Source organism: Athene noctua, chromosome 3 (genome assembly GCF_965140245.1).
Source record: "Athene noctua chromosome 3, bAthNoc1.hap1.1, whole genome shotgun sequence".
Lineage (NCBI taxonomy): Eukaryota > Metazoa > Chordata > Aves > Strigiformes > Strigidae > Athene > Athene noctua.
The window spans coordinates 77,276,842-77,304,255 of NC_134039.1; the positions used below are offsets into that span (position 1 = coordinate 77,276,842).

The window sequence follows — 27,414 nt, forward strand, 5'->3', positions numbered from 1 at the left end:
ACTTTAAAAGCACACCAAAAGGTAAGACATTCACCAGAACTAGACTTAGAACAATTATGACAGTCTGGGTACACACAAAAGAAACTCTGAGTAAACCACTCAGCACACTACTTACAGCCTGTCTAACCCTTTTGGAGATTAGTGTGAGTGGTAACACAGTTTTTCATTTTGGGAGACTGACAGAGTGATGAACACAACAGCTAAATTCTACTTCACTTTCACTAGCTTGGACCTTTCAGCATGCACAGTCCTGGAAAGATTGTCATCAGCTTCAAAGAGATCTGGAGAAGGTCTTTAAAAACATTTTTCTTACCATGCTATTAAGCCTGTATTTTCTGGTGCCACATGTCAATAAATATTTTTTTCCTAATTAATATATTATCTTCTGTTGAGACATTTATAACAAGCACTTACATGCTTAAGCCTCCATGTGATGATTTTTTTCTGGATTTATGCTGTGACTACATAATTTTTCATCAGATATTAATTGGATCATACAAATACTAGTTAAGAAATATAATGTTTACTAAGAAAAATAGTTCTATTGATCTTTATGATGTTTTCTACTACAGTTTACATAATCTAGTAGTAAATCTCTGCATGGCTAAACATAAATAAAGGCTCAACCCTTAGTATCTAAAATTTCATTCACATCAAAGAAGTGCTGAATTCCCTCTTCAACGTCAAGAATTAACATGACTAAATTACTTATTCTTCCTCAACTCTCTCTGGATTAACACTTTTAATTTTAGATGGCTTTGAATGGTCTTAAACCCATTCACTGGTTTTGGAAACATTCTGAGTATTTAAGGATCTTATTGAAATTGCTATTACTAGGAAACTGAAATTCCCTTAGGACATTTGATCTCTAATGACCTAATTTTAATTTACCCTGATTTCATCTTAAAAAAAAAAAAAAAAAGATTATAAATGCTGTCTATGCAAAAATAAGTAATTATGCATTTATAATTACATAGGAAATAATGAGAAAGGATGGACAACACTGAAAAAGACACGTGTTGCCTTGGTCCATATACACAACACACTGTAAAGCCATTTGGGAAAACTGGCTTACATCTTACTGACAAAAGCCATTATATGGTCTAAACTGAAAGTAAAATGAAATACACAAAGAATATGATTACACATTTTCCTAAGAAACTAAAATAGAAGATCAAGCATTTTGAGATACACGTTTTCATTTATATAATCTGTTGTTTAAAACATGCATTTTAATCAGATGTCTTGGAACCTGGCTCACTGAATGTCTTGAAGAAGTCAGCCTCACCGTGTTTCAGTGTTGCATACTAGTATCTTTGAACTGTGTCAACACTAGACAGTTCTCTGTTGCATACATTAGGCTTTAGTCATGTTCTCCTTTGATGATTTTCTTGTTTAGCATATGGTTAGATTTGATATTTTATAAAATATTCATTGGATTAGATATCCCTCCCACTTCTGCTGTTTGCATTATGGAGATAAGGGTCTGGCTATATTTCAAGAAAGAATAAGGCATGCCCTTCTGTTATTTCTGCACACGTAGAGTGGAAATCCTCAGTTTTATTGATTACGTGACAAACCATGCAATGCAGTACAGAGGCTGTCTCAGGGCAAAGAGACAGTAAATGCAAGTATTCCTCAGGAAATGGAGACCTTGGCTACATCTGCCCATTTTTTAATTCATGAGATGATTCCAGAGGCATAGGTGAGTGCCTTGGGGGAGGCCTTCCTGAAACTCTTGCTGAAAGAGATCTCAGTTACATCTACACTGCTCTACTGGTTAGGTGTGCATGTGCAAGGAACAGAGAGGCACAGACGAATTATTTACATCTTTACATCCCTGAGTCACATATAGGGAAAGAGGCTAAAAACTGATAGTAAGACAGGTAACATATGCCAATTATCAAATCCCAGACAGCATCATCTTACTCTGATGCAAACTTCATTACCTTTCCATCTCAGAGGGTTACAAGGTAGTCAACATCAATATAGCATTTACCAGGTCAGACAAACAAATATTCAAGTTGAATTTTACTTTGCTCTTTCTCAAATATTCATGTCAATATTCAGAACACGCATAAACAGAGACTATTCAATCCCCTGTGCCAGATTCAGTAAAATCTTCCTCAGATGAAACAAAGGTGCAACTTATAACTTACACTTTGCCTTTAGTTTCATTTTGTATTTCTTCCATCTTATAGTGAACTTGCATGAACAAAACTGGATTCAGGTATGAGATAGCCCACACTTGTTGGGAAATGTGGTATTCCCCAGCTCATTACTCAGCAAGAAGTCATGTGAGTTCTGGTGTGGCAGCAGCACCATTGCAGAATTATTCGGTTATTTTTCAATAAAGGTGAAAAGTGATGAGACATGGTAGTTAAAAATAATAACCAGCTATAACTTAAAAATAATAAATAGCCTTAACTTTAATAACCCCTAACATTAATAATCACAAAGTCTTTTGCAGCAGTATATTTAAAACTCAGGATATTTAACATCTTTGCTGGTGACATGGGCAGTGGGATTGAGTGCACTCTAGGCAAGTTTGCTGGCAACACCAAGGTGTGTGGTGTGGTCGACACTGGAGGGCAGGGATGTGTCATCCAGAGGGACCTGGACAGGCTGGAGAGGTGGGCCTGTGCAAACCTCATGAAGTTCAACAAGGCCAAGTGCAAGGTCCTACACATGGGTTGGAGCTATCCCAAGCAAAAATACAGGCTGGGCAATGAGTGGATTGAGAGCAGCCCTGCGGAGAAGGGCTTGGGGGTATTAGTGGATGGAAAACTGAATATGAGCCAGCAATGTGTACCTGCAGCCCAGAAGGCTCCTGCGCTATATCAAAAGAAGTGTGGCCAGCAGGTCAAGGGAGGTGATTCTGCTTCTCCATTCTGCTCTTATGAGACCCCCCCTGCAGTGCTGTGTCCAGCTCTGGGGCCCCCAACATAAGAAGGACAGGGACCTGCTTGAGCAGGTCCAGAGGAGGCCATGAAGATGCTCAGGGGGCTGGAGCACCTCCCCTGTGAGGACAGGCTGAGAGCTGTGGTTGTTCAGCCTAAAGAAGAGAAGGCTCCAGGGAGACCTTACAGCAGTTTTTCAGCACCTAACGGGGCCTACAAGAAAGCTGGAGAGGGACTTTTTATACAGGCGTGAGGTGAAAAGACGCAGGGTAATGGTCTTAAACTGAAAGTAGGTAGATTTAGATTAGATATAAAGAAGAAATTCCTCACTGTGAGGGTGGTGAGGCACTGGCAGAGTTTGCCCAGAGAAGCTGTGGCTGCCCCCTCCCTGGCAGTGTTCAAGGCCAGGTTGGACGGGGCTTTGAGCAACCTGGGCCAGTGGAAGGTGTCCCTGCTCATGGCTGGAAGGGTTGGAAATAGATAGTTTTTAAGGTCCTTTCCAACCTATACCATTCAGTGATTCTATGTTGATCATCATACAGAAAAGAAAGGATAATCATCTAACAGATTGTTTTTCATAACATATTACCTATGTGCTTATGGGCAATACTGAGCTCAGTTTAATCCCAGATCAGTCCAGCAATCTATTTATATGTGAACAGTCCACACACAAACAAATCCATTATTTTATTGGTCCCAATATGCCTAAAGAAACGAAAGCAATTTGAACACAACACATATTGCAGTGTAAAACTTAAACTTAACCCCTTCAATGTCTCTGTGTTATCTTAATTCAAAGGTAAATATTTCTGCTTCTGCATTTATAAACTGAATTTCATCCTCAATAAATGTGTTGCTCACACTGGTTTCACCTGGACTAGCTACCATCCTCACAAAGGGGGCTGAAGTATCAGAGCTTGAGAAGAAGAGGTACAGAAGCAACAAGATGTTTTGTTGGGGTTTTGTATCTGTTTTTCTCCTATAAGAGCAAATTCTGGAGATTTCAATTTGTATGATAAAAACACAGAGATGGTATGAACTTCACTATGAATGTAGGGTGGCCTGCTAGATGCAATTTCATTAACTCACTAGAAATTACACATTCTCCTGTAACTAGGTGGATCTGCTTGCACAACTACAGCATTCAGCACATCACTTTTGAAAAACGAGTCACAATAAAATCTTACGATTGTTAGATTTTCCATGTCATGAGTATAGTTAGATTCAAATCATGTCAGTCCATGTTCTTTGCTCCCAGATTTCAACAAAAAAAAAAAAAGGAAGTGAATGATACTCAGAGTCTTATTTCAGTGCAAAAAGTAGAACTATCCAACTCACACACTAAGGGAACTAATTGATAATTTATAACCTGCATAAATGGGAAAGTGGTTTGGGTTTTGTTTTGTTTTTTTACTTTAATGGTTCCTTTAAATGTTGAGTTGTCAACAGGAATTGACAGCTATAAAATATAAAACCTTTTTTTTTTTAAAAAAAAGGTGAAGTACTCAGTTTTTCAAGGTTTTTGATTCATCTTGTATGGATTTTTTAGGCTTTCTAGTGTCTTAGTATCTGCTTCAGTAATGATGTTTTTGTAGAGTTCAATATCATGGCCAAAACACTATTGCTTGCCATTAATGGTTAACACAAGAGCAGCTGTGCACAGCACATCCTTCATTTGGAGATATACCATTTTATTTTATTAGAAATTGATTTTTAAAGCTCTTCCATTATTAATTTGTCTAAGCAGGGAATGCACCAGCAGTTGAGTGAGACCTGCTTCACTGACATCTGGAAATAGGTTCATGCTTTTTTTACTTCTTTTTTTTTTTTTTTTTTTTTTTTTTTATGAAGGGGAAGAGATAATACTAGCTTTTCTCTATCTGTATTTTTAATCAGAATTTTAAGACTTTGGGGACGAAATTATTTTTCTGGATAATCAACACTGCACCATTATCTTTTCTTTATCTGTGAATTTCTCCATTTAACACCTTGTAAGCTCTAATTACATAGGAATATCCTAGTAAAATACTGGCATGAGCGATGTAAAAAGACTTTTCTGTAATTAATTCAAGCTCCCATCATATTATAATTATTTATTATGTAGATAAACAAAAGCTATCCACAAGGCAAATCTATAGTAAAAAAGGAAAGAATAAAATGGTTCTTATTGCTGTACTCTTCAGCACTGATATTACAAAGATCCTGAGAAGATTAACACACCTACTGATGTTTAAACAATGCTTTGAATTTAAGTCTGAGTTAATGAATATAATAACACACTGAATCTTAATAAAACTTGGTGTTATACATATTCCTGGCTTGAATCCCTAACCTTCAGAGGATCGCTGAAGAAGTAATTTTATCTCTCTATACCTGTTCATTTTATGTGAAAAATGAGGACAGTGGTATTTTTATTACTTTTAAACCAGAAGGTGTTTTGGCGATGAAAATTAAGCTCTGTGTTATATGCCATGTAGTATCCCTACGCCCTGCAAAGTAGCATAAAATAACCTAGGGGTGTTTGAGAACATGAAGCCTCCTAGAACAGGGCTGGAGAAGCCTGTAGTATAGAAGAAACAAAACATCATCCAGTGCTGTCTATTGGGAAAGGCTGTCAGCATGTGCTCTCCCTTCAGTCACACTGTGGGGCTGTCTAAAGGATTCACATAAAACTCTGACTTGTTCTGTTTACTAGTACAGATAGACCTTTAAAACTGAGGGAGCAGATGAGCTTAAGAAACATCTGTATGCATGATTAAGACATACTCTGATGTGTTTAAAGTAAGAGTTAAGATTATGTAGGCACTCAACTCCAACACTGAAATTTTGTTCAGTATCTACTCATCTAGCTAAGAAGGACTCTAACTTCACAGATACTTTGCAATTTGAATTTAATATTTCTCAAGTAAACAGAGTCATATCTCCATGAAAGGACTGCCAATATCTCTAAATGCTGCTCCATGTTTAGTTCACCTGGAAGTCTGGCAAAGAGTCAGTCTCCTCAGGAAATACTATTTCTCTTCATCAGTATGAAGTTCCTAACGTTGGCCTCAGAAGTTGATATTGTAGCACTTTTTACTGGCTCTCTCATAGTTATATGAGTCTGGGCATAGCCAAAACAAAGTCCTCCTTTACTTATTTCCTTTCTTCTCCCACCCTCCATCTCTAACGTGGGTAAGGTCAAACAAAGATGAAAAATATGTGTGTCTAGGTTACGTGATAAGAGAAGGGTCACAGAGCTGCAGGCTGGAAGCTGGTTTTGTCTCTATGGAAGAAAAAAAAAAAGCAAAACAAAAAAACCAGCAAGAAGTCACATGGCTATGCAGCACTTTGGGAGAGTGGAAGTTGCCAGACATACCGTATTGGGAAAGCAAGTTTTAAATTTAATTTCCCATAGGCCTTTGTTAAATCTCCAGATGGAAGTGGGAAGAGTTGGAACATCTGGGGACAGGATAGTATTTCTTTTTCAGTTTTATGAATTGCCTCAAATTTTTTGGATCTTGATCAAGTGTGGCACATTCCCACATTCAGCACAGTGCAGACCAAATACTGTCACACCAAGTCTAGGTTCAACATTTCTTCATAAAAGCTGTTGAATCTACTCATGCATCATCATGTTACTGTTATTGTTATATAAAACCCACTCACCAGAACCTGAAACTATCCATATCAGTAATACTCTTTCTAGTATTACCTTTGGCAAATATTATATAATATACTTGCCTGAGAGAGCTGAGTCGGTGTTGCTGATCAAACACGCTTTTTATTAAACATTCATCTAAAGCAAGAGTGTGTTTTCATTTGAGTAATCCTTTGCAGCCAAACTTTCTTAAGTGTATTTATTGCTACCTCCATCACATTTAACTGCAAATAAATGTCTGCTGTCTGCAGTCCAAGACAAAATGCATCCCTTACTAATGATCTTTATCTTACAAGGAAAAGTAAACAAAGAGAAAGGTGGTATCTGGCAAAAGGCACATAAATACAAAGTATTTTTTAAATTTGTTTAATCAGTAATTGCTACAGTGAAAATAGTATGCTTCCCACTGCAGCTTTTTAATGAAACATTGATTAACAATTATAATCTTCATTGCCTCTATAATTAGGAAGGATTTCAAGATTAAAAGAGGAACAGGTTGGTTTGTACCTACACTTCCAAGCAGTCTGCCAAAAATTTGATATTAAACTGTTCTTTCAGATAGCTGCTTTCTAAATCCTAGCAGTAAAATTTGCTGGGTAAATACCTCACAAAATGTAAGTAACTTACTATCTGTCAAACCATATTCAACTTCTTTAATTAAATTATTTTTGCGTAACGGATTTGTCCACTGCTCTGTGGTTAATTATAAATTAAATCAGCAGTCTGATCTATATTAAAGCACCTTTCTGTCTACTTGGAGTCAATGAAGTTCTACATGTTCAAGTCCACAGGGAATGGATTCAAGATTAAAAAAAAAAAAAAAAAAAAAAAGGTTTATTTTTCAAACTCTTGCCACAAAAGTTGTAAACAACATTATAAAAAAACCCCAAAACATTACGATTTTATGTCTTTGCAAGTTTCAATTGGATTGGAATAAATTGGCAATTTCAATGATCTTGATAAAATGCTGTCAGATTACTGTTTTTAACTTGAATCAAAACCTACTGAAACCCAATGTCTGGGCTAGAATTAGGCTAGTGTTGTCTTAAAATGACAGCATAAAACATAGTGCCAGTTTCTATAATTAGAAGTATAAACTCAAAAATTAAGCAGGAAGATGTATATCTAGTACTACTGAGAAGGTGCTTTAACTTTTATAATAATTTGTGCTCTTGCCATCTCACAGAGAATCCAAATTTTAAACTTGGTGGCTTAAAGTTTTCCCAACGAAATTCTTCTGATTTTGTTTACTGTTTCCAAAAATTTGCCTTTCAGAATTCCATAATATCAATTTTTAGGAACGTTTGCTTAAAAGGACCCCACAGAACACATTTCAGCTTTCTTTCATGGTAGTAGTGAAAACTGAATCTTAGTTTTGAGTTATACATAAATAATGGACAACCGTTCCCTTGCAGAACAAAGGCTGGGAACTTCTACAAATTTTTTTAAACCTGGTAGAAACTAGAATTTAAAACAGGCATTCAAGAAAACTGAGCCCTCAGACAAAAAGAAAAAGAAAAAAAAAATATATTTACATGCCCGGTCCTATCTTCTGCAGACAACTCAAATTTTGTTTGCAAACTGAACTTTAAGAAACACAAAGGGTTTTCTCATACAAGTTATGTGTGGGAGATAATCGGAAAAGCTGATTGTGATTTCCTGTTGAATACAAGAAAAGAAATGGCAACAAATTCCCCAAAATGCCACCATGTAAATTAAGATTCCTTTTTTTCCGACATGACTCAAGATAGCCTCTGAGCATACACTAGACAGTAGTATGGGATAATAACAATAACCTCAAGGTCCCTGTGGCTGCAGATCAGACAGGAGCATACACAAAACAGTACCATGTCTAACAGAACACAATACTTACGCACTATATGCCTTTATGTCTGTGTCTGGCTTTTCTGATCAGGCTTGCCAATGCAAAAAAAGTAACTGAAATTCTGACTTCAGTTACCTTCTGGCACATGAATATTTCATATTTTTAACCATTTTTTTTCTAATTCCCAGATTTCAATGCAGTTTCAATTAAATTTTGCTAAATATGATCCCATCAGTCACATTGCATCTTCTCGCTATGGAAAATAAGTTTAGAAATGAAAGCCTAAACAAAAGAAATCCCTCCCCTACAGCTTCATGAGAATGTATTATTTACTTGGATACTGGTCACAAAGGATTTTGTATGTACTGCTTACAAGGCTGTCTATGAGCAAAAATGCCTCCGGTAATGATATGTTTGTAACATGAAGACTGAGGTATTACAGTTGGCTGTGAATAAACTCACTTAAAATGTCTGAATCATTTGATTTCAATGACTTGAAAGTTTCACTAGTCTAATTCACTAGTCTTTCACTAGTTAACATGTTTTAACAATTTCAGTATATTTTGACTGTTTTTAAGAATTATTAAATGTCAAAAAATTAATTAAATGCCCAGAAAATATCCACATTTGGGGCAAAAATATATTGTATATTAAACCTGCAACATTTCACATTTTTTATGTGTTAATAGTAGCTCTGTGTCAATGACAGGTGAAGTAGCCTGTCACAACTTGAATAGAAAATTTTCATCATGCAGAATCCAAAGTACTTGCAAGCTAACTTCATTACATCCAGTGTAATAATTTTCATATTGTTTGCAAACAGCCACACTATGGCCTGTACCTAGTTTTTGCACTGATAGATGAACATGGACAGAAAACATATGGAGTCTTCTTCTCATCTGCGATCAATAACCCAACAAATGTAATCTAGTTTCTGAGCAGAAGGCATTTGTGTGGTGCTACTTTCTTTCAGCAAACATTAATAAAGGAAAAAAATATTAAGGGAAAACAGAAGAGATTATGCAGTAAATTGTAGTATCACATAAATGTGTTTATTTCTTCAGATAAAAACAGTCTGTTCCTGAAAAATGAAGGGCCCTACATGCACCAGCAGACTCTGTAGCCTCCTAGGTGGTTGCTGCCTATGTTCAAGCCCACGTTTACACGGTGCAGACACATAACCTGGGATTACTTATGTGGGAAGAGGTAAGGAACAAAAAGCTGCAGGAAATTGCCTTGGAGCCTCTGCCTCTTGGCTTGGGACCTTCATTTAAGCTTAAGCCCTTGTTCCTTGCCTGAGCTACACTGTATGGATGTCTGTGCATCATGGTTTATTTTGCTGATCCTGACCTTGACTCACAGACCTCTGTGCCTAACATGAGACTGCCTTGTCAATACAAACTTATCGGTCTGCCATGTGAAGCTGACCCCAGGACAAGCACTGTGTGCATCGGGAGGCCTCAATATGACTTACTTTTTTAACCTTGTCTTTTCCACACATTAGCATTTGTGTTGAAGAAAAGATAATAAACAAATTAACACCCTACTTCTTAAAACACGTGCTGACTATACTGTTCTGAACTGATGGTCATTCTATAAAAAAGAGTAAGATTGGAAGTAAGTCAAAAAGCTTTCTTCATGTGGATGAGTACCTCTGCCCTGGATGATCCATCAGTTGTACACTTCCACACCTGCCCAGCAGTGCTGGTATTCCTCGATACTCTCTACACAGATACTGCAAACACAACTAGACATGTATGAAAACAATTACACATGATGTTGTTTCTCTTGTTCTGAATGAGTATTAAGATGTATGAGTTTCTTCCAAGTTTTCTTTTGAAATTGGAGGAAAACACAGACTGAAAAGGAAAACTCTACTGTGATGGAGGCTGCTCACTCTCCCCATCAGCTATTTATACACACTTGTAAGATCACTCTGAGTCTCATCTCTTCTAGGCTGAAAGGTAGCTCTCTCAGTCCCTCCTCATATGAGAGATCCTCCAAGTCTTTAATCCTCTTCGTGGTTTTTCAGTAAACCACTGTTTACTGCCTCTCTTATACTGTAGAGTCTAGAATTGGATATTTCACTCCAGATGTGTCTTAGCAGTGCTAAGTCAAGGGGTATGATAACCTCCTCCACCTGCTAGAAATGCTTTGCCTAATGCATCTCAGGCTGTCATTGGCCATGTCCAACTGGTCCATCAGGGCCTCCAGGTTTTTTTTCTATAAAGCTGCTCTCTAGCTAGTCAGCCCCCTGCAGATCCTGGTGCCTGCAGTTATTCCTCTACCAGATACAGAATCTCACATTTCCTGCCAGCTCAATTCTCCAGTCTGTTAAGGTCCCTCTGAATGGCAGGACAATCATCTTGTGCATCAGCCACTCCCAGTTTTGTACCATTTACAGACTTGCCAAGGGTGAACCCCGTCCCACCATCCAGGTCACTAATGAAAATGCTGAATAGCATTGGCTCCAGTATTGAATCCTGGGGTAAATCACTTTTGACTGGCCTCTGGCTGGACTTCATGCCACCTCTCTTTGAGATCAGCACTTCAGACAGTTTTCAGTCCACCTCATCATCCATTTACCTATCTAAGCTGTACTTCATCAGTTTATCTGTGAGAATGTTAAGGGAGAAAGAGTCAAAAGACTTACTGAATTCAAGACAAATATCATTACTGCTTTTCCCTCATTCACCAAGTCTGGCATCTCATCACAGCCAGTTATCAGGCTGATCAGAAATGAATTCCCCATTCACCCATGTTCACCACCCCCAATAACCTACTTGTCCTTACTATGCTTCAAAATAGCTTCCAGGAGGACTTGCTCCATCACTTTCCCAGGGACTAAGGTAAATTTCACACCTTGCAGTTCCCCAGATCATCCTTCTTGCCCTTCTTGAAGATAGAAGTGATACTCATTTCCTTAGAAAAGAAGGAACCTCAGGAACCTCTACGAGTTTCCATGACCTTTCAATGATAATAAAGGATGGCATTGCAATGACATCCACCAGTCCCCTCAATACTCATGGGTGAATTCCATCAAGTCACAAGGACTTGTGCATGACCAGTTTGTTTAAATGTTCCCTAACCTGATCCTCCTCCACTGAGGGCAAGTCAACATTGCTCCAGAATTTCCCTCTGATTACAGAGGCCTGCAATCACTGAGGTGTGGTCATACAAATATGAACTAAGATAAAGAAGGTAGTGAATAACTTGACCTTTTCCATGTCTTCTGTCAACAAGTCCCCTGCCCCAAGATGGAACAGCAGGCCCACATTCTGCAGCAAGTCCATGTTTTCCTCAGTTTTTCTTTTGCTGCTGATGTTCCTGTAAAAGCTGTTATTGGTGTCCTTCATATCCCTCAACAGATTCAGCTCCAAGTGGGCTTAGGCTTTTCTAACTGTTCCTACATGCTCGGACAGTGTCTCTGTATTCCTCCCAGGTCATCTGTGCTTGCTTTCACCTCCTGTACACTTCTCTCTTAAATTGGGAATTTTATCAGGTATCTTCATCACCTGAAGACAGAGATTCCTGTCTTGGTTCTGATACAAGTCCATAAATGTATGTAAAAAGGCAAATGCATTCTTACAATGCTGAAACCATCTCTTGAAAGAAAGACTAATTTGTGATATATGTAACTTTAAACATAAGAATGACTATATATTACATCCTTCCTAAAAGTTCCATTCACTTTATTTGTTTATTCTTCTGAACTCTTTTATTAAACTACTGTTTACTTACTCTTGAGTTGTTCAGAGCTCACAGAATAGCTAATAAAAATCTTAAAATTACTCTTGGCATCTTCATATCACAATGAATGGTTGCCAGCACAGTAATAGAGCCTAGCATTTCTCTTCACAAATATACTGCCATTGGAACTAATGAAAATGTTGATACTAAATACCCTCACTAATCTTTAGAATTATTTTAGGCAAGACACACTTTCTTAAATAATTTAAAGAGGAAAAAGTTCTGTATGAGGAAACTGAATAAAACTCAAGCTGATTAAAATTCTAACCAAAAGAGGTGGGAAAAAAAAAAGGTTTGAAGCCCATGGAAATATTCTGCATCTTTGCCTCTTCTGTGCCATTTCTGTCTTGATGTTTGAGAATGGGAGCTGAACTGAACATATTCTAGGGAAAAATAGTTAATAAAAAAAAGGAAGCAATGTGTTAATCTATGAAGACTGAAGTTGACCTCAATGCAGTCTCTAATGTTTCTATTGGGGCATCTTGAAAGGCAAACATAGGAAGTTCCTTTTTATCCCTGGCACTTGTTCTGCCATCACTGCAAATATCAACATATGTGTGTTCATGTGTATATTTCTAATACTTATCTTTATTGCACATCTGTACCTATCCATCTACACAAATATCTTCCTAAATCTGGCTTGCCTTGATTACATATTTTCTTCTACTTCAAAACAAAATCAAATGTAACAGCACATACAATGTGCTTTTCTCCTCAGTAAAATGACATTTTGCGTAAGAAACATTGATGGACTAATTAAGTCATAATATTAAAGGAAGCGAGTACTTTGGCACCATTACTTCCTCTACCTGATGCTGTTAATTATTTTTGTAAAATAGTTTCCTATTCTTATTATACTCCATCTAATTACTATTGTATCTAAGCCTAATACCATTTATTATCATATATAAAGAAGAAGGTCTGAGGAAAGAACTGCCATGCATCTCAACCTAGGTTGAGAAGGAACGAAGCTGTCTTGTCCTCTCGATAGAGACAAGAGAACACAAATGTACCGAAGCATCAGACAAAGCACAGCTGAAAATTATATGAAATCATGTACGTGATACTAAAGCAGTGTACAACAGTACCAAAAATAGCATATATTTAGGAAACAATGGGATATATATGTAATAGAAAAATAACTTTATGTTTCACACATACTCTCCACCCGTAGGGTCACTCATAAAAAGATCCTTTCATGCTGCTGGTTACTATGGTGACAAGAACAGCCCAAGAGCCTACTTAGGACACGAGTGATGTACCATCTAGCCCATTATTCAAGGCAGTGCCATACTATCAGATAAAAACATTAGTTCAAGAAACCTGTGATTGAAGACACCCTCTACAGCTAGAGGTACCAAAGACAAATTTTTTTTTAGGGGAGGAAAGACTGAGTGGATATATTTCAGATAATAATGAGCAGATTTATCTATGCATTTTAATTTTAGGTTTTGATACTTCCAAATTCTTTCACAAACATCAATACTATGAAGAAATTAATCACTTTGAATCATGCTTCCCTAAGGCCAATATAATGAAGCACTGTTTTACAATTTATAATATCACTTCAAAAAAGCAAATGTGAAAAACATCCATTCCAGTATATGAAACTTGATTTCATTTTCAGAACATTTGTGTGCGTCAGCAAACTGAGGCAAAGAGTTTACAAAAAGAGAAAGATGGACAACCTTGCACAAAGACCTATTCCAAAAGTCTAGAACCCAAAGAGCTTATCAATTTGAGCTATAAATGGAAGGAAGCGGGAAGGAGAAGACTCACAGAAAAATGCACATAAAACTTCAGGACTGTCAGACTGCTCTAGGTTACTCTGTGTGTGCAGATTTTAAGCATTGGGGAGTTACTCAGAAATTTATGAAGTTAATTTCTGACAGGACTAGACAGCTAATAAGGACATAGACACTTATCAACAGAGTAAGCAGGAGGTGTGAGGATCTTTAAATCTGCATTTAGATGGAGTATATACAAGCAAAATATCCACTTGCAAAATAGGGAAAACAAGCTTCTCCCATTTTATAGAGGTACTCTGAGGAAGAATACATAGAGATTCTGAGGCTTCTGTGTTGTGTTGGTAAACAGTAGGAGTAAACAGGTTAGCTAGATGTAAGAATATATTTTTCAATACATGCGATAATCTTACACTTGAAAATGAATTTCCTAGAGATTGACACAGGGATGCATTTAAGAAACACTTCTTTTTCAACAGATGGAAAACATCACTATATATTAAGCAGTGACAAATGGTGACCCCTAACACACCTCTAATACATCTGAAAAGCACTGAAACAGAACAACTGGAAATAAAAGAAACATGAAATTAGCATTTTCAGTATTATTTTTTCTGCAACATCTCACTGCATTTATTTCATGAGCATCTAGCATGACAAAACAAACAGGATTCAAGTGCTATGAAATATTCTTCCTGTAAAATAGCCAAAGGCAGTTTCTCTGCCTGTGCTAGCAATGGTGCTAATGATACAGTAACAGCTTTAGAATAATCCCCTTCACCCTCAGAAACCCAGGCTTGTATAAACAGAAGATAAAGGATCTCAAAAGTTCTTCCCCAGCTGGTTGTAGGCAAAAGACAAGACACTGCACACAATTGACTTGTGTGTAGTGGACACATTATTCTGTCATTGATAACAGCATCACTTAACAAGAACAGCAGCAGCACAGGCAGTATGCCTTGCTATAAAACAAGCCTTTCCATTAGCTAGTATGCAGCAAAAATCAAATTAAGGTAACTGACGATCTAAATTCAGTAAAATATACATCTATTTAAATTAATTAGAGTGATCTAGTAATGGGATTCTTTGACAGGTGGAACAGGTGCTGGCTGAAATAATCAAGTTGAATTCATTGACCCTAGCTCTAATAGCAAAGACATAATTGTCAGAGATCGTGGATTCTGCAGGACATAAACATAGCATGGTGCAATCATATTTTCACTGACTTTAACCATGAGATTTTCTGTCTAGTTATTCAGTCACTATTTTTAGAACTAGACAGGTAAAAAAATCTCACTGGTGAATATTCAACTGATTATTTACACAACACATAAAAAATAATATAAAAATAAAATCTAACTCTTCAGCTTTTCAAAGGACATCATCTTCTGTTCCTCTTATTGTAAAAAATACTAGTTACATATTTCACCCCCAGTTTCCTCCCCCTCATACCAGCTTTTTGACAGAATAATTTCACAGTCCTTGAGATACTTCAGATATACTGAAACTGCATCTATGTATGAAAGTAATTTTTAGTTATGGGATTTTTAAGGCAATATGTGGCACAGGCCAGCTCTTTAGGAGACTTCAGTTACCTGGGTAATATCTAGCGAGGCCAGTCGCACTACCAAAAACCTGCCATAATAAAGTGGGGTCTTCTTCTCTGTTCCGCTTGAATACATCATCCAACGCTGCCGTCCAGTTGAGTTCATTTAACACTATGGTTGCTGTCAAAGACAAAACATATTTGGTATTACAAAGTTACAGCCTAACACACAAAGTTACATCCTAACACAAGCAATGATGACTACAAAAAGCAATCTGAACTACTGCAGAAAGTAATATTCCATTTAACTAATTCACAAAGTAAATTTAAAGAAACATGCTCCTGTTCCTCGGGAAATTTTTTTACGTTTCTCATGCTGTCTTCTTCCCATTGAATTATTTGTAGGCAATGACTGTGGGCTTATTTGCATAGCCAGTATCTTCTACAAATACTTTGTTTCTGAGATGTCACTCTAGTTGCACTTTCCAGTTATAGAAAAATAAAAGCAAGCATATAAACTTGGTGTTTAATAATTACAACACACTGCAATAAGAACAACTAGAATGACGTCAACAAAAGTAGGTATATACCTCTTATAAAGGTAACAAAGATGTCCCTTTCCAAATGGATGCTGTAAGAGGATTATATGGGAAAAAGACAATGATGAGTTATTTGAATTGTAATATTAAAGTGGGACTGCTGGCACAACGGTACCCATTATCACACACTAACAAGATCTTAATGTTCATAGATGTGATCACTTACAGAAGGATCAGCAATGTGAACATTTACGAGTTGGGTCAGTTCCAAAATGAACTTAAAATACCAGGAAATTCTCATTTCAGCTAAACACTATGTGGCCAGTTATACAGAAACTTACATTCACAAAGTTGTCCTGTACCAATTCTTGTTTTAATCAATCAAATGCATTATATAATCAATCAAACATATTATATATTAATACGTTCTATGTTTTTTGGGGAAAAAATATACGTTACTTATTCTAAAATTGATGAACACTGCTACAGTAATAGTCAATTGCCTATAGTCAGTAGTCAATGAAATTTTGTGATACAGAATATAATTTATGATAAATCATGCTTTTCACCTCATTTAATAAGCTGTAAATATCGCATTAATTTCCCCCCCCCCAAAAAAAAAAAAAAATCTTAATATTGTTAGGCAATAGCAAGTATTCAGTTAATTAGAAAAGGCAAGGGCTTTTTGTTGGTTTGGCCACTAATTCTTTATTTTGTGATGCCTAATAGCATTGTAAGTAACGTTTCTAAAACTGAAACACCTAGATTAGCAAGCCAAGAGGGGAAAAGGAAATAGAGGGAAAAAAATATTTGAAAACATCCAAAGATGTAGGTATAAATCCTACAAAAGTTAACACTGTAATACAGATCCTGCTTACACTGTGGTATTGCACACAGGAAAGAAAATTAAACTTCTCTTGCAAATGGGAAAGTTAAACTGAAATAAAACCAGTTCACTTTTAAAGCACCTGAGTAGCATCACAGTACAAAATTTGCTATGTCAGTCTGCATTCTAGCCCTCTGCTACTGTGAAAAGAGAAACCCAATAAAAATAAGGACAGGTTGAAAGTTAACATTTGACAGCCCATTTCCAAAGTGAGGTTGTTAACAGCTACTAGAGAAATGAGATCACAACACTGAATTTTATAGGCTTGTTTTTAAAGGTTAAGGAGAAAATTGCTACTCCATGTGTTTTGCAGAAAGGTTTATCTGTTTTTTTCAAAGTAGTTTTAAGATAATACTACTCTCTCAAGAGATAACTTTTTATAGAAATATCATATTAAATTTCCAACTCTTAAGATTCCCTCTAAGCAATAAGCTTGTACTATATACCTGTCTCTTTGTCAAGTACATATTTATACATATATATGTTTACTTAAGAAAGAGGAATATTCCCTGAAGCACCATGAGAAGCTAATTATAATTTTTAAATGGTTTCTGTTCAATCTTTTAGATCCTGTTTGACCTACTGTGAAGTTAAGCATTATGTACAGACTTTCTAAACTTAACTTTGTGTCAAATCTTACTTCCCGAAGTGGCTCCAAGAAATCATTAGAAGCTCTGCTGTTTTACTTAGACAAGAATTTCCTTACAGCTTCATTTTGTTTTTTTTTCATGTTACTGTTTCCTCACCTGATGAACAGAGAACCTGACCCAGTGGAACACTATGCCAGTCATTCATGGTGGCATTTAGAGCACTGGAGATTACACCACTCAAGGCACATGGGAGACAATAATTTTTATCTCTTTGCCAGCTGACAAAGCCTTTAGGTTTCAGGGTCCTCTATGAATTCCCAAGCCCCATAACAATATAAAATAATGCATTTCTTTGGCCTTGTGACCTGACTTAAAATTACTGCAGCCTCTACCTCCAAATCTGTGAGTGACTTTACCACCCTCATCAGACCACTGATACCTCTACTCAGAAAACATTTAATCAGGAAAAAAATATTTTTAAGCTAATCATGCTCATAAATGCTTTTCTGAATTGGTGACTATGCACCCCATGAAAAAACTCTTCACGTATGAATAGTGGTACAATATTTCTAAAGAGTGGATTTCCTTCAGATCATAAGCTTACTAATGAATTATCTATATTCAACTAAGATATATTAAGCATCTTACTATACATTACAAATACTGTTGCTGGAAGTGTCTGTGTAACGTCACCCAAATATGTATTGCAGTTATATATATATGAACCTATTTGTTTAAACACACCTCTGCACATACACAGTCACATATATATAAATATATATCTAAAATACATGTATATAAAAAAAGGAGAAACTAAGGAGACAATCTACAAATAGTAAAATAACTAAGTACTGAAGTATTAAATGGATATATCAGAATTGATAATCTCAGCATTTTATTAGACTTGTTGAGATTAGGCGATAAAGCAAGGAATATAGCTTACTAGATCTTATTTGTAATATTTCTGGAGAAGCGATGTTTTATAGTCAGCGTCAAGAGCTTTATGATCTTATTTACGTCCCACTTTTCCCTTCCTTCTTCTCCTCCTCCTCCTCTATAACTTTCTCCCAGAGACAAACACAACATTGTAAAAAAATCCACGTACTTGTAGCAAGGGGAAGAAAAACACAAATCAACAAATGAAGTTGGAATTAAAAAAAATAGATATCGTGGAATTCAAGATAAGCAACAAGAACAGAGCATCGTTACAGAAGTAAAACAAAATAAATCTGGGAAAAAGCTACTAACAATATGCAACATATCTGCTCTCAGGTACTAAAAAAAGTATCCTCCTGCACTCCAGAAATTCATAGTTTAATGCCCAAGTCTCATTTCAGAAACAGATTTTAACAGCACACATGTAAAGTTCAACATATATCACCTTAAATCACTTTCTTATATTATGACAACAACCATTTGTGCTTGGAACAGACACACAGAGTGTATTTGGTGGGACTGATATGTAAATAGCTGATTTTACAGTCATTAAAACAATTACTCCTGGAGTAGTTTGCTATCTGTAATTCAAACTTGCTCCTTTCATTCAGGGTTTTTTGTTTGGGGTTGGGTTTTTTTTTTTTCATTCTATCTGCAAGTATACTTGATATAGAATGCACCCATGTTTGTGTTAAGTAATCCAGTAATCTGTAAATAAGGAAAAGGGTGCTGGGAATTTTAGCCTTAATCACTTATTTCTCTAACTGTTTTTCCATAACTTATACTGCTCTTTTGATTCTGCTAAAGAATACATCCTGGACTTCAAAAGACAAGCTGTAAATCAAGTCCCCCACTTTTTTTTTTTTTTTCTTTTGAATGCAATACCTCTGGTAATAGGCAATTTCAAACTCCTACCCCTCGATTCTGGTTTAAAGCATACAGCATCGGATTTGAAACTTGCCAGCCAAAGAAGAGCAAACAAAGATGCTCATAAACAGCAACAAAACTATTCTTCAAATAATTCCTACTAAAACATCATGATTCTTAATTTGCACATAAAAACCAATGCAGTGCTACTTTCACTAGCTCATAGCAGAGACCATGTCACCCGTCAAAATACCCTAATTTGAGATACATGGATTTATACTGACTTCCTGAATATAGTGAGAATTTAAGTCATTGTTCTGTTATAAAAAAAAAAAAAAAAAAGCATTTTACTGAAATAAAATGTTTAGAGGTGTCATAGCCACAGCTACTGAGATGCTGTAAGTCCTGGAAACACTTGCCTTTCCTTTTGAGTTAACTTCCTTGCAGGAAAGAGCTTTTGACTGATAATTGGCAGAAAATCTAGTTGGAGATAACTCTCCAATAAGCTTATTTCCAATTCTGCTAAAAGAACTCTTTGAAGATTACTACTTCAAAGTACTTCAGCTGCTACCTCTCACTTGATATGGACAAGATGAAAAAATAAAATTTATCGTCACACAATAGGAAACATCAGTCTTTCTGGCTAATTCCACTGAACTCCATCCATCTTTTTCTTTTTTCCCTATTCTTTATGACATGAGGTTTAGGGGCCTTGACAAGGAATGGATTCAATTTTCCTCTGCAAATGCAATCAATAAAAAATAGAGAGCACTACCGTGCTCTCTTTAAAAGAACTGGAATACACTTTTGATGATTTATTCAATATATAGGCTCTGGCCTGCATACGAGGCAGAGTACAACTTTATTTGAAAAGCCTGAGAGCTATTTACTGTATCTGAAAATAAGTGAGCTCCTGTTCCCTGACGTGGCAGCTACACATACACTGGGGAGAACAGAAGGGAGCTCCCCAGCAGTTCATTAATCTTCTTTTAGTGTGTGGAACGTATTACATTTCCATATCTTATTCAATGAAGCTGACTCATTGATTTCTTTAAAGATAAAGATTATTGTTATGAATGAAATATATATATTTGCAGTCAAATGTTATGGTATTTAAAAGTGGGCACAGAGGGACAATATATTTACAAGTACATATTTTTGTATATATGTGTGCAGACACAGAAGCTTCCATCTGTAGCCATGTTAATCAGATATTATAGAAACCCTGCTGAAGGTGTAAACTAGTCTTCTTTATGATTTATGTTTCACTATTTTTTTCAAGATTGCATTCCTTCCAGGTTATGTTAAATTCCATAGAACGTTACACACTCTCAACTGTCATTGGCAAGTTGTACTCCCATTTTGTTTTACATAGGCCTAAGAAGGAATGGTCTTTTTGTCTTTAAAGTATTTTAATTAATTTTTGCCTGGCTCATATAGATATTGCGTATATATCTATACACACACACATACACATTTTCTCCATAGCTGCCAAATTCAGTAATTCAAAGAACTAGTCTGGTCATAACTTGAAGTTCAACCCTGCAAGTTTAGATGCATGTTTTAAACCATCTACTTCTCTCATAAAAAGTTCAGCATGAACAAAAGGCCAGAGTAAAGAAAATATTATAGTGGCTCCAAACTGAACACTGTCTCCAAGGTAACTGGTCCTCAGAGTGGAATCAGAAATCTGAATTTAGATACTTAGGGTTTCCATAGAAAACCACAGGAAAGTGTCCAGCTCAAAACAGTCATCAAAAAAAACTTCACAGGTGATTAAAAATCATTTAAAGGGAGTAATAGGAAAATTCTGAGTGCTAGGGAAAATGGGATGTGTTTTATCCAACCTCTCTACACAGGTTAAGCAGATTAACCAGAGCACACTGTGAGACACATACATGGCTTGTAGGAGCGTGTATCTACAAACTGCAAGAGGAGTTAAATATAGTTTGCACATATACTCCAAAGTACCAAATTTGACGGATTAGTTACAAACATTGTACTAACTTATATTTAGTTTGTAAACATCCACCAGCTGATTTGAAAGTGTTATATTTATTTAACTACATAGTTTAAGAGGTGAAGAATTACAAATGGGAAAATGATTACAAACTGAACGGTCTTTGTTAATTTTTACTAAAACAAGGATTTACAAATGCAGAGGAAATGTATTCTTTTCATTCAAAGCATGGGAGAAAAAGAAAAAAAAAGTCTGAAAATTTAACACACAATAGTTATTATATAGCGGCATTTCCAATTGGATAGGTCATTACTTTAAGTGATGCACTGCTGGATCTTGTATACATAAACAGTTACAAAATCTTGCTTTGAAAGTGGCATTGGTATTTTCTATCAGAACAATATAAAATTATGGGATAATCAGATCTGTTCAGGTAATATGCATTCAATGGTGCATAAAAAGCAAATATTAAAATACAATTTTTAGCATATGGAACAATAATGAAATCAAATAAATTCAACATCTAAGATTGCTGAAAGGAAATTTTATAGAGTAGATATTTTTCACTCTTAATTAAAAGCATAAATGATAAAATGTCATGTACTCTTCCTTTAAATGAACAACTTCTCTACACCCTATTAGATATCTGACATTATGTCCCAGACACTTCTATAAATAATTGTCTGAAGAAGTCACTGATGTCTAGCATACTGTTGTGTCTGTGTCAAATCAAGTAAATTAATTGGCAATGCCATACGCTGTCTGCTGACTGGCTTAGCTGCCACATGCTGATAGCTAGAGAAGCACAGTAAAAGCTCATTAAAATAAGAAACGCCCAGGAGAAAGAAATGAGAATAAAAATGTCAAGAAGAGAAGATGCAATTAAGCTTCTATTATAGCTCAACAAAAAAGAGTTAATAAAATGCAGAGTCATAGACTCTTCAGTACACACATAATTTTTCAAGAAGTTCTTTATCTCCATAAAACACAAAAGACACCCATGTTATATTCTGCAACTTATCTCCCATAACAGTACTTGTGCATCTTACAAGTTGGGAAGGATGAACATTGGTTTTTGCCTTGTTTCCTTTATTATCTAAATATACCAGCGTGTATTCTAGAATAGAATAATACCCGATGTGATCAACCACACAGTACTCTAGTGTCTCGTTTTTTTTCTGGCAAGAAGACAAAACACATGAAAGATACCATTGATTACAGTGGTTCTGGAGGACTTTCAGATTTTGTAGAGCTATGCACAGTGTAAGAACCTAAGTAAAACGAAAACCAGAATTAACTTATTAAAGTAATTATAGCACCTCCTGATTTTTTACTATTTGGTATTAGTTTTTACAGGTGACTTCAGTGTAGTCCTTCTAACTGGAAATAATTCCTTCTTTAAGAATACAGATGAATTATTTTTAAATGAGTATGTTGCATTTTTATGGAAATATCAAGGATTAACTATCACCAAAACACCCACTTAGAAATTAATGATGACTATATTGCACATATTAACTCTGGTCTTCCTTCACTTTGCTCTCATTTTTTGTTAGCATTTCAAAAGATATCATAGTGACACTCCAATTAACTAGCTATAGAGATATGCTTGATCTTTAATGAAGACTTCTCTTTTTTTTTAAAAAAATGTAATTAGGTGTTAACAAAAACAAAACAAATCAAAAGGCTGTCTATAAATGCTGTTCTGGAATAATATATTAAACTCGGTCTTCAGTCTGCCAGGATATCACCACTTCAATAACTTTCCAGTCACTAGAGCACCTTACAAGATCAGTAAATCATAAGCAGTAGCTGGGTTAAGTGAGAAGAAAAAGAGCTAGAAACAGGTTAACTCATGCAAAAATGTTTGCTCTCCTACCTCATGCTTTCTGCAATTTTTAAACTATTTTGCCAGTTCCCCTTTTATATTACTTCTAGTCTGAAAACTCAATTAATTTAGAAACAGATGCTATCACATGTTAGTTTTATGTATACCACCTATGAAAAAGTTCTTAAAATTTTTCTTAGAAGATGTATACTGGCTATCAACAGCAATTCCTTCTATCCTCTCCTCAGCAATGGTAAATTGGAAAGCACAAGTATTTCCAGCAAAAATAGAGATGCGTTAGTACAACAATATAAAGATTGCTTGACACAGTGTTTGGGATACTGCGTGTTCGTTTGGTCCATTATGTCAAAGAGATGAATTGCAAGTGGAAGAAGTGCTGAAAATGGCCATTAAGATACCTGATAGAGAACAGACAACTTATCTTCTGAAAGAAGACAAAGAATTTGAGTAATATGGTCTAGAAAAGTGAAACAGAGCCAGAAAGCACGTCCAACCCTGAAAAGGGTAGGTAGGCATAATGACGGCACTGGCATAATAATAAATTGGTAAAAAATAAGTAAGAATAAATTGGATTAGTTAATTACAAGGTGTCTCTTAGAGCAGAAAGTCTTAGAATGGCATTCTGATAGGAGACATGAGCAAGAAGACCAGAACTTTTAATACAGACCTTGATCAGTTTATTGAAGGAATGACATGGACTAGATAAATTAGGAATTGGGTTTGTCAAGCAAAAAGCTGTTTCCTGCCCTATTCTGATATATTAGCCTTTGTTACAAATAAAGAAAAGGTCCTTTTAGAAGCTGAAATGTAGTAACTACAAGCCATACAATTTTATACAGAGTTAGTGCAGCACAACAATTGTAAGTAAAACTGTTTTTCTTATTAATTTTTAATTAATGAATATTGAAAGTTTGTAAATAAATTATGGATACATTAATATACACCTCTAGATATAGTACATACATATGTATGTTCATATATATTATAAAATCTATATTTTAAATATATTGTTAATAATTACATAGTATAAAATTACTGTCTATATATCTTATATAGACCATATATGGAGAACATATATATATACACATATATATATATATATATATATAAATTTTTATGCCCGAGTTTTAGGGCATTTTAATAAATGTTAAAATAATACAGTGGATTTGTCTAATGTATTCTAATTTAATCCCCATATAAATGAAATATTAATGAATAGCAGACTGGTTTAATCTATCTAAATGTATCTCTGGCAACAGAAATCCAAGACACACGGAGTGAGGGGAATACAATGCACAAGTGGGAAACGTGAGAAAAATGATGATGAGCTAAGGTCTGTTTCATCACCCGAGTTAGTACAGAGTGACAGCTTCCTGCTCCTTGTCAATATTCTAACCATCTCATGGATGAGTCTTGGGGTCGAAAAACAATTAAATTTTCACAGTCTTTCTTTTTGCTGCTTTTGGTGGTGGTGATTTTGGCCAAAGGTTGCTCTGAAGAGGAAGAGTGTAGATATTTTCTAAAATTCAGCTACCCAAGGAAGAAGTCCCCTCTCTCCAACAGATGAAATATCTTTTCCCATGTGCAAATGCATTATGCCCTCTCAGAAGAAGAACATTAAAATAAAACAGAAATTGACATTCTATAGCCTGGCATCATCATAAGTATTGTACCTCAATTGTTACGTTTGGTTTGGTATTGTTTTCTGGGTTATATAGAGGGAATATGAAAAAACCTCTTTTCTCTTAAAGATCAAGGGGCTATAGACTACTAGAAAGGTGACAGTTCAAAGCTCGTTGCCTATACAGAGGTTCTCTTTCTCTCTCTGAAAACACTGCTATTTCTTGTTACAAACAAAGAATGCCTGTATCTTTAAAAGAGGAAAAATATATTATTTTTATTTCATCTACATCATTCAATCTATGAGGAACGAAACACAGATTCCCAGTCCTGAGCTTCTGAGATGCCACGCTGAATTCCAGTTTGGGAGTGAATCCTGGCCTCCCTGAAGTTAATGAAAAAACTCCTTTCCTGCACAGGGAACTGATTTCATCCTTCATCTTCAGAAAACTGTAACCCTGCAGTCTTCAGCCACTCTCTGTGTACATAGCATTTTGTTAGTCTAATACAATAAGTAGATCACGGAATTAGAAGCCAGAAATTACTTTAGATTTTTAAGCAAATGAAGAAACTCCCATCCTTACAAATCACTTCATAAGACTCAAAATGCCTTTGAAATAATAAAAGACTCAAAAGGATCTTTGGGAACACAGCAAAATTAAGCTTCTTTGTCTGCATCATTGCCATAAGTACTCCTTTAGGATTCATCTGAATTTTCTGTATTCACTGCTTTATTCACTTGGTATAGCAGTCCTTTGTTCTACAACGTCCAAACAGAAATACATTTTTATAATCACGTGCTTACTGAAGGTCTAGTTTTTAATTTATTTTGTGATTATATAAAACCCCAGAAAGAGGCAGTAAACTTGCAGAAAACAACTGGAATGGGATGTGATGAAGAAAGAAATCTTATCACTTTATACATATCTATCCTAAAGGTTTAAACCATACTAACTTTTAGCTACTTTAGCTTCCCATATTTAACTAAGGGCCATCATCCTTCCTGAAAGGGTAAATACTGCATAAATACAGCTTTTAAAATCGGAAAAACTGAGTTTGAGGTTTCTAAGGGCTTCTACATAGATCATTCCCAATAATAGGAAGAGACCAATGTATTAAGAAAATAGAACAACTGCTATGGAGTGAAAAAATATGTCAGGAACCAAATTGGTTAAGAATACATCATAAAGACCTCATACATAAAGAAATCATACAGTATTTTAAACTGCTACTTTTAACTATAGTCAGGGAGTGAGGATACAGAATACCACATTTCCTAGGATAAGGAGGAGGATATAAAAATATTAATCTGGATTTAAAATAAGGCTTTAAGAAGGAGTCATATCACATAGTGAAATACAACAAACTTCAGCCCCAGTCTTACAGATACTTGTATACATATATAACTTTCATATTTGATAAATGAAATAAGTAGAACTGAATACCAGGAGCTTAGCACCAACTAAATCCCATATTGCTCTGACAATCTACATCAATTCAGCATGTACTCAGGGGAAATAAGGGTCCAAATCTACTAACAACCCACAGAATCATAGAATAATTTAGGGTAAAAAAGACCTTTAAGATTAAGTCCAGCTGTTAACCTAGCACTGCCAAGTCCACCACTAAACCACATCCCTAAATGCCACATCTACATGTCTTTTAAATATCTCCAGGGATGGTGACTCAACCACTTCCCTGGGCAGCCTGTTCCAGTGCTTGGCAATCATTTCAGTGAAGATGTATTTCCTGTCATCCAACCTAAACCTCCCATGGTGCAACTTGAAGCTGTTTCCTCTCATCCTATCGCTTGTTACCACCTTGCAGATTGTTGTAGAGAGTAATAAGGTCTCTTTTCTCCAGGTTAAAGAATCCCAGTTCCCTCAGATGCTCCTCATAAGACTTGTGCTCTAGACCCTTCAGCAGCTTTGTTACACTTCTTTGGACACACTCCAGCACCTCAATGTCTTTCTTGCAGTGAGAGGCCCAAAACTGAACAGTATTTGAGGTGTGGCCTCACCAGTGCTGAGTACAGGCAGACAATCACTTCCCTCGTCCCACTGGCCACACTACTTCTGATACAAGCCAGAATGCTATTGCCCTTCTTGGCTACCTGGGCACACTGTTGGCTTATATTCAGCTGGCTGGCAACCAACACCGTCAGGTCCTTTTCCACTGGGCATCTTTCCAGACACTCTTCCCCAAGCCTGTAGCACTGCCTGGTGGTATTGTGACCTGAGTGCAGGATCCGGTACTGAACCTTGTTGAACCTCACACAAGTGGCCTTGGCCCATGGCTTCAGCCTGTCCAGATCCCTCTGTAGAACCTTCCTATCCTCAAGCGGATCAACACTCCGGCCCACTTGGTGTTGCCAGGAAACTTTTGGAGGATGAACTCAATCCCCTCATCCCGATCACTGATGAAGATACTAAACAGAACTGGCCCCAAACGTTTGCTTTGGAAACACCACTCGTGACTGGCCACCAACTGGATTTAACTCCATTCACCACAACTCTCTGGGCCCAGCCTTCCAGACAGTTTTTTACCCAGAAAAGCATGTGCCCATCCAAGCCATGAGCAGCCAGATTCTCCAGGAGAATCCTGTGGGAAACGGTGTCAAATGCTTTACTAAATTCTAGGTAGACAACATCCACAGCCTCTCCCTTATCCACTAAGTGGCTCACCTTGTCATAGAAGGAGATCAGGTTTGTCAAGCAGGACCTGCCTTTCATAAACCCATGCTGACTGGGCCAGACCACCT

At 36.2% G+C, this 27,414-nt stretch overlaps 1 protein-coding gene across 8 annotated transcripts in view; it reads right to left on the bottom strand.

Annotated features, from left to right (window-relative positions):
* CACNA2D1 (calcium voltage-gated channel auxiliary subunit alpha2delta 1) overlaps positions 1-27,414 on the bottom strand; it is a 427,358-nt gene that overhangs the window by 115,423 nt on the left and 284,521 nt on the right. For all 8 annotated transcript variants that reach the window (XM_074903424.1, XM_074903423.1, XM_074903422.1 and 5 more), the window contains exon 7: positions 15,456-15,587. In XM_074903424.1, coding sequence (XP_074759525.1) covers positions 15,456-15,587 — 132 coding nt within the window. The remainder of the gene's footprint in view (positions 1-15,455; positions 15,588-27,414) is intronic.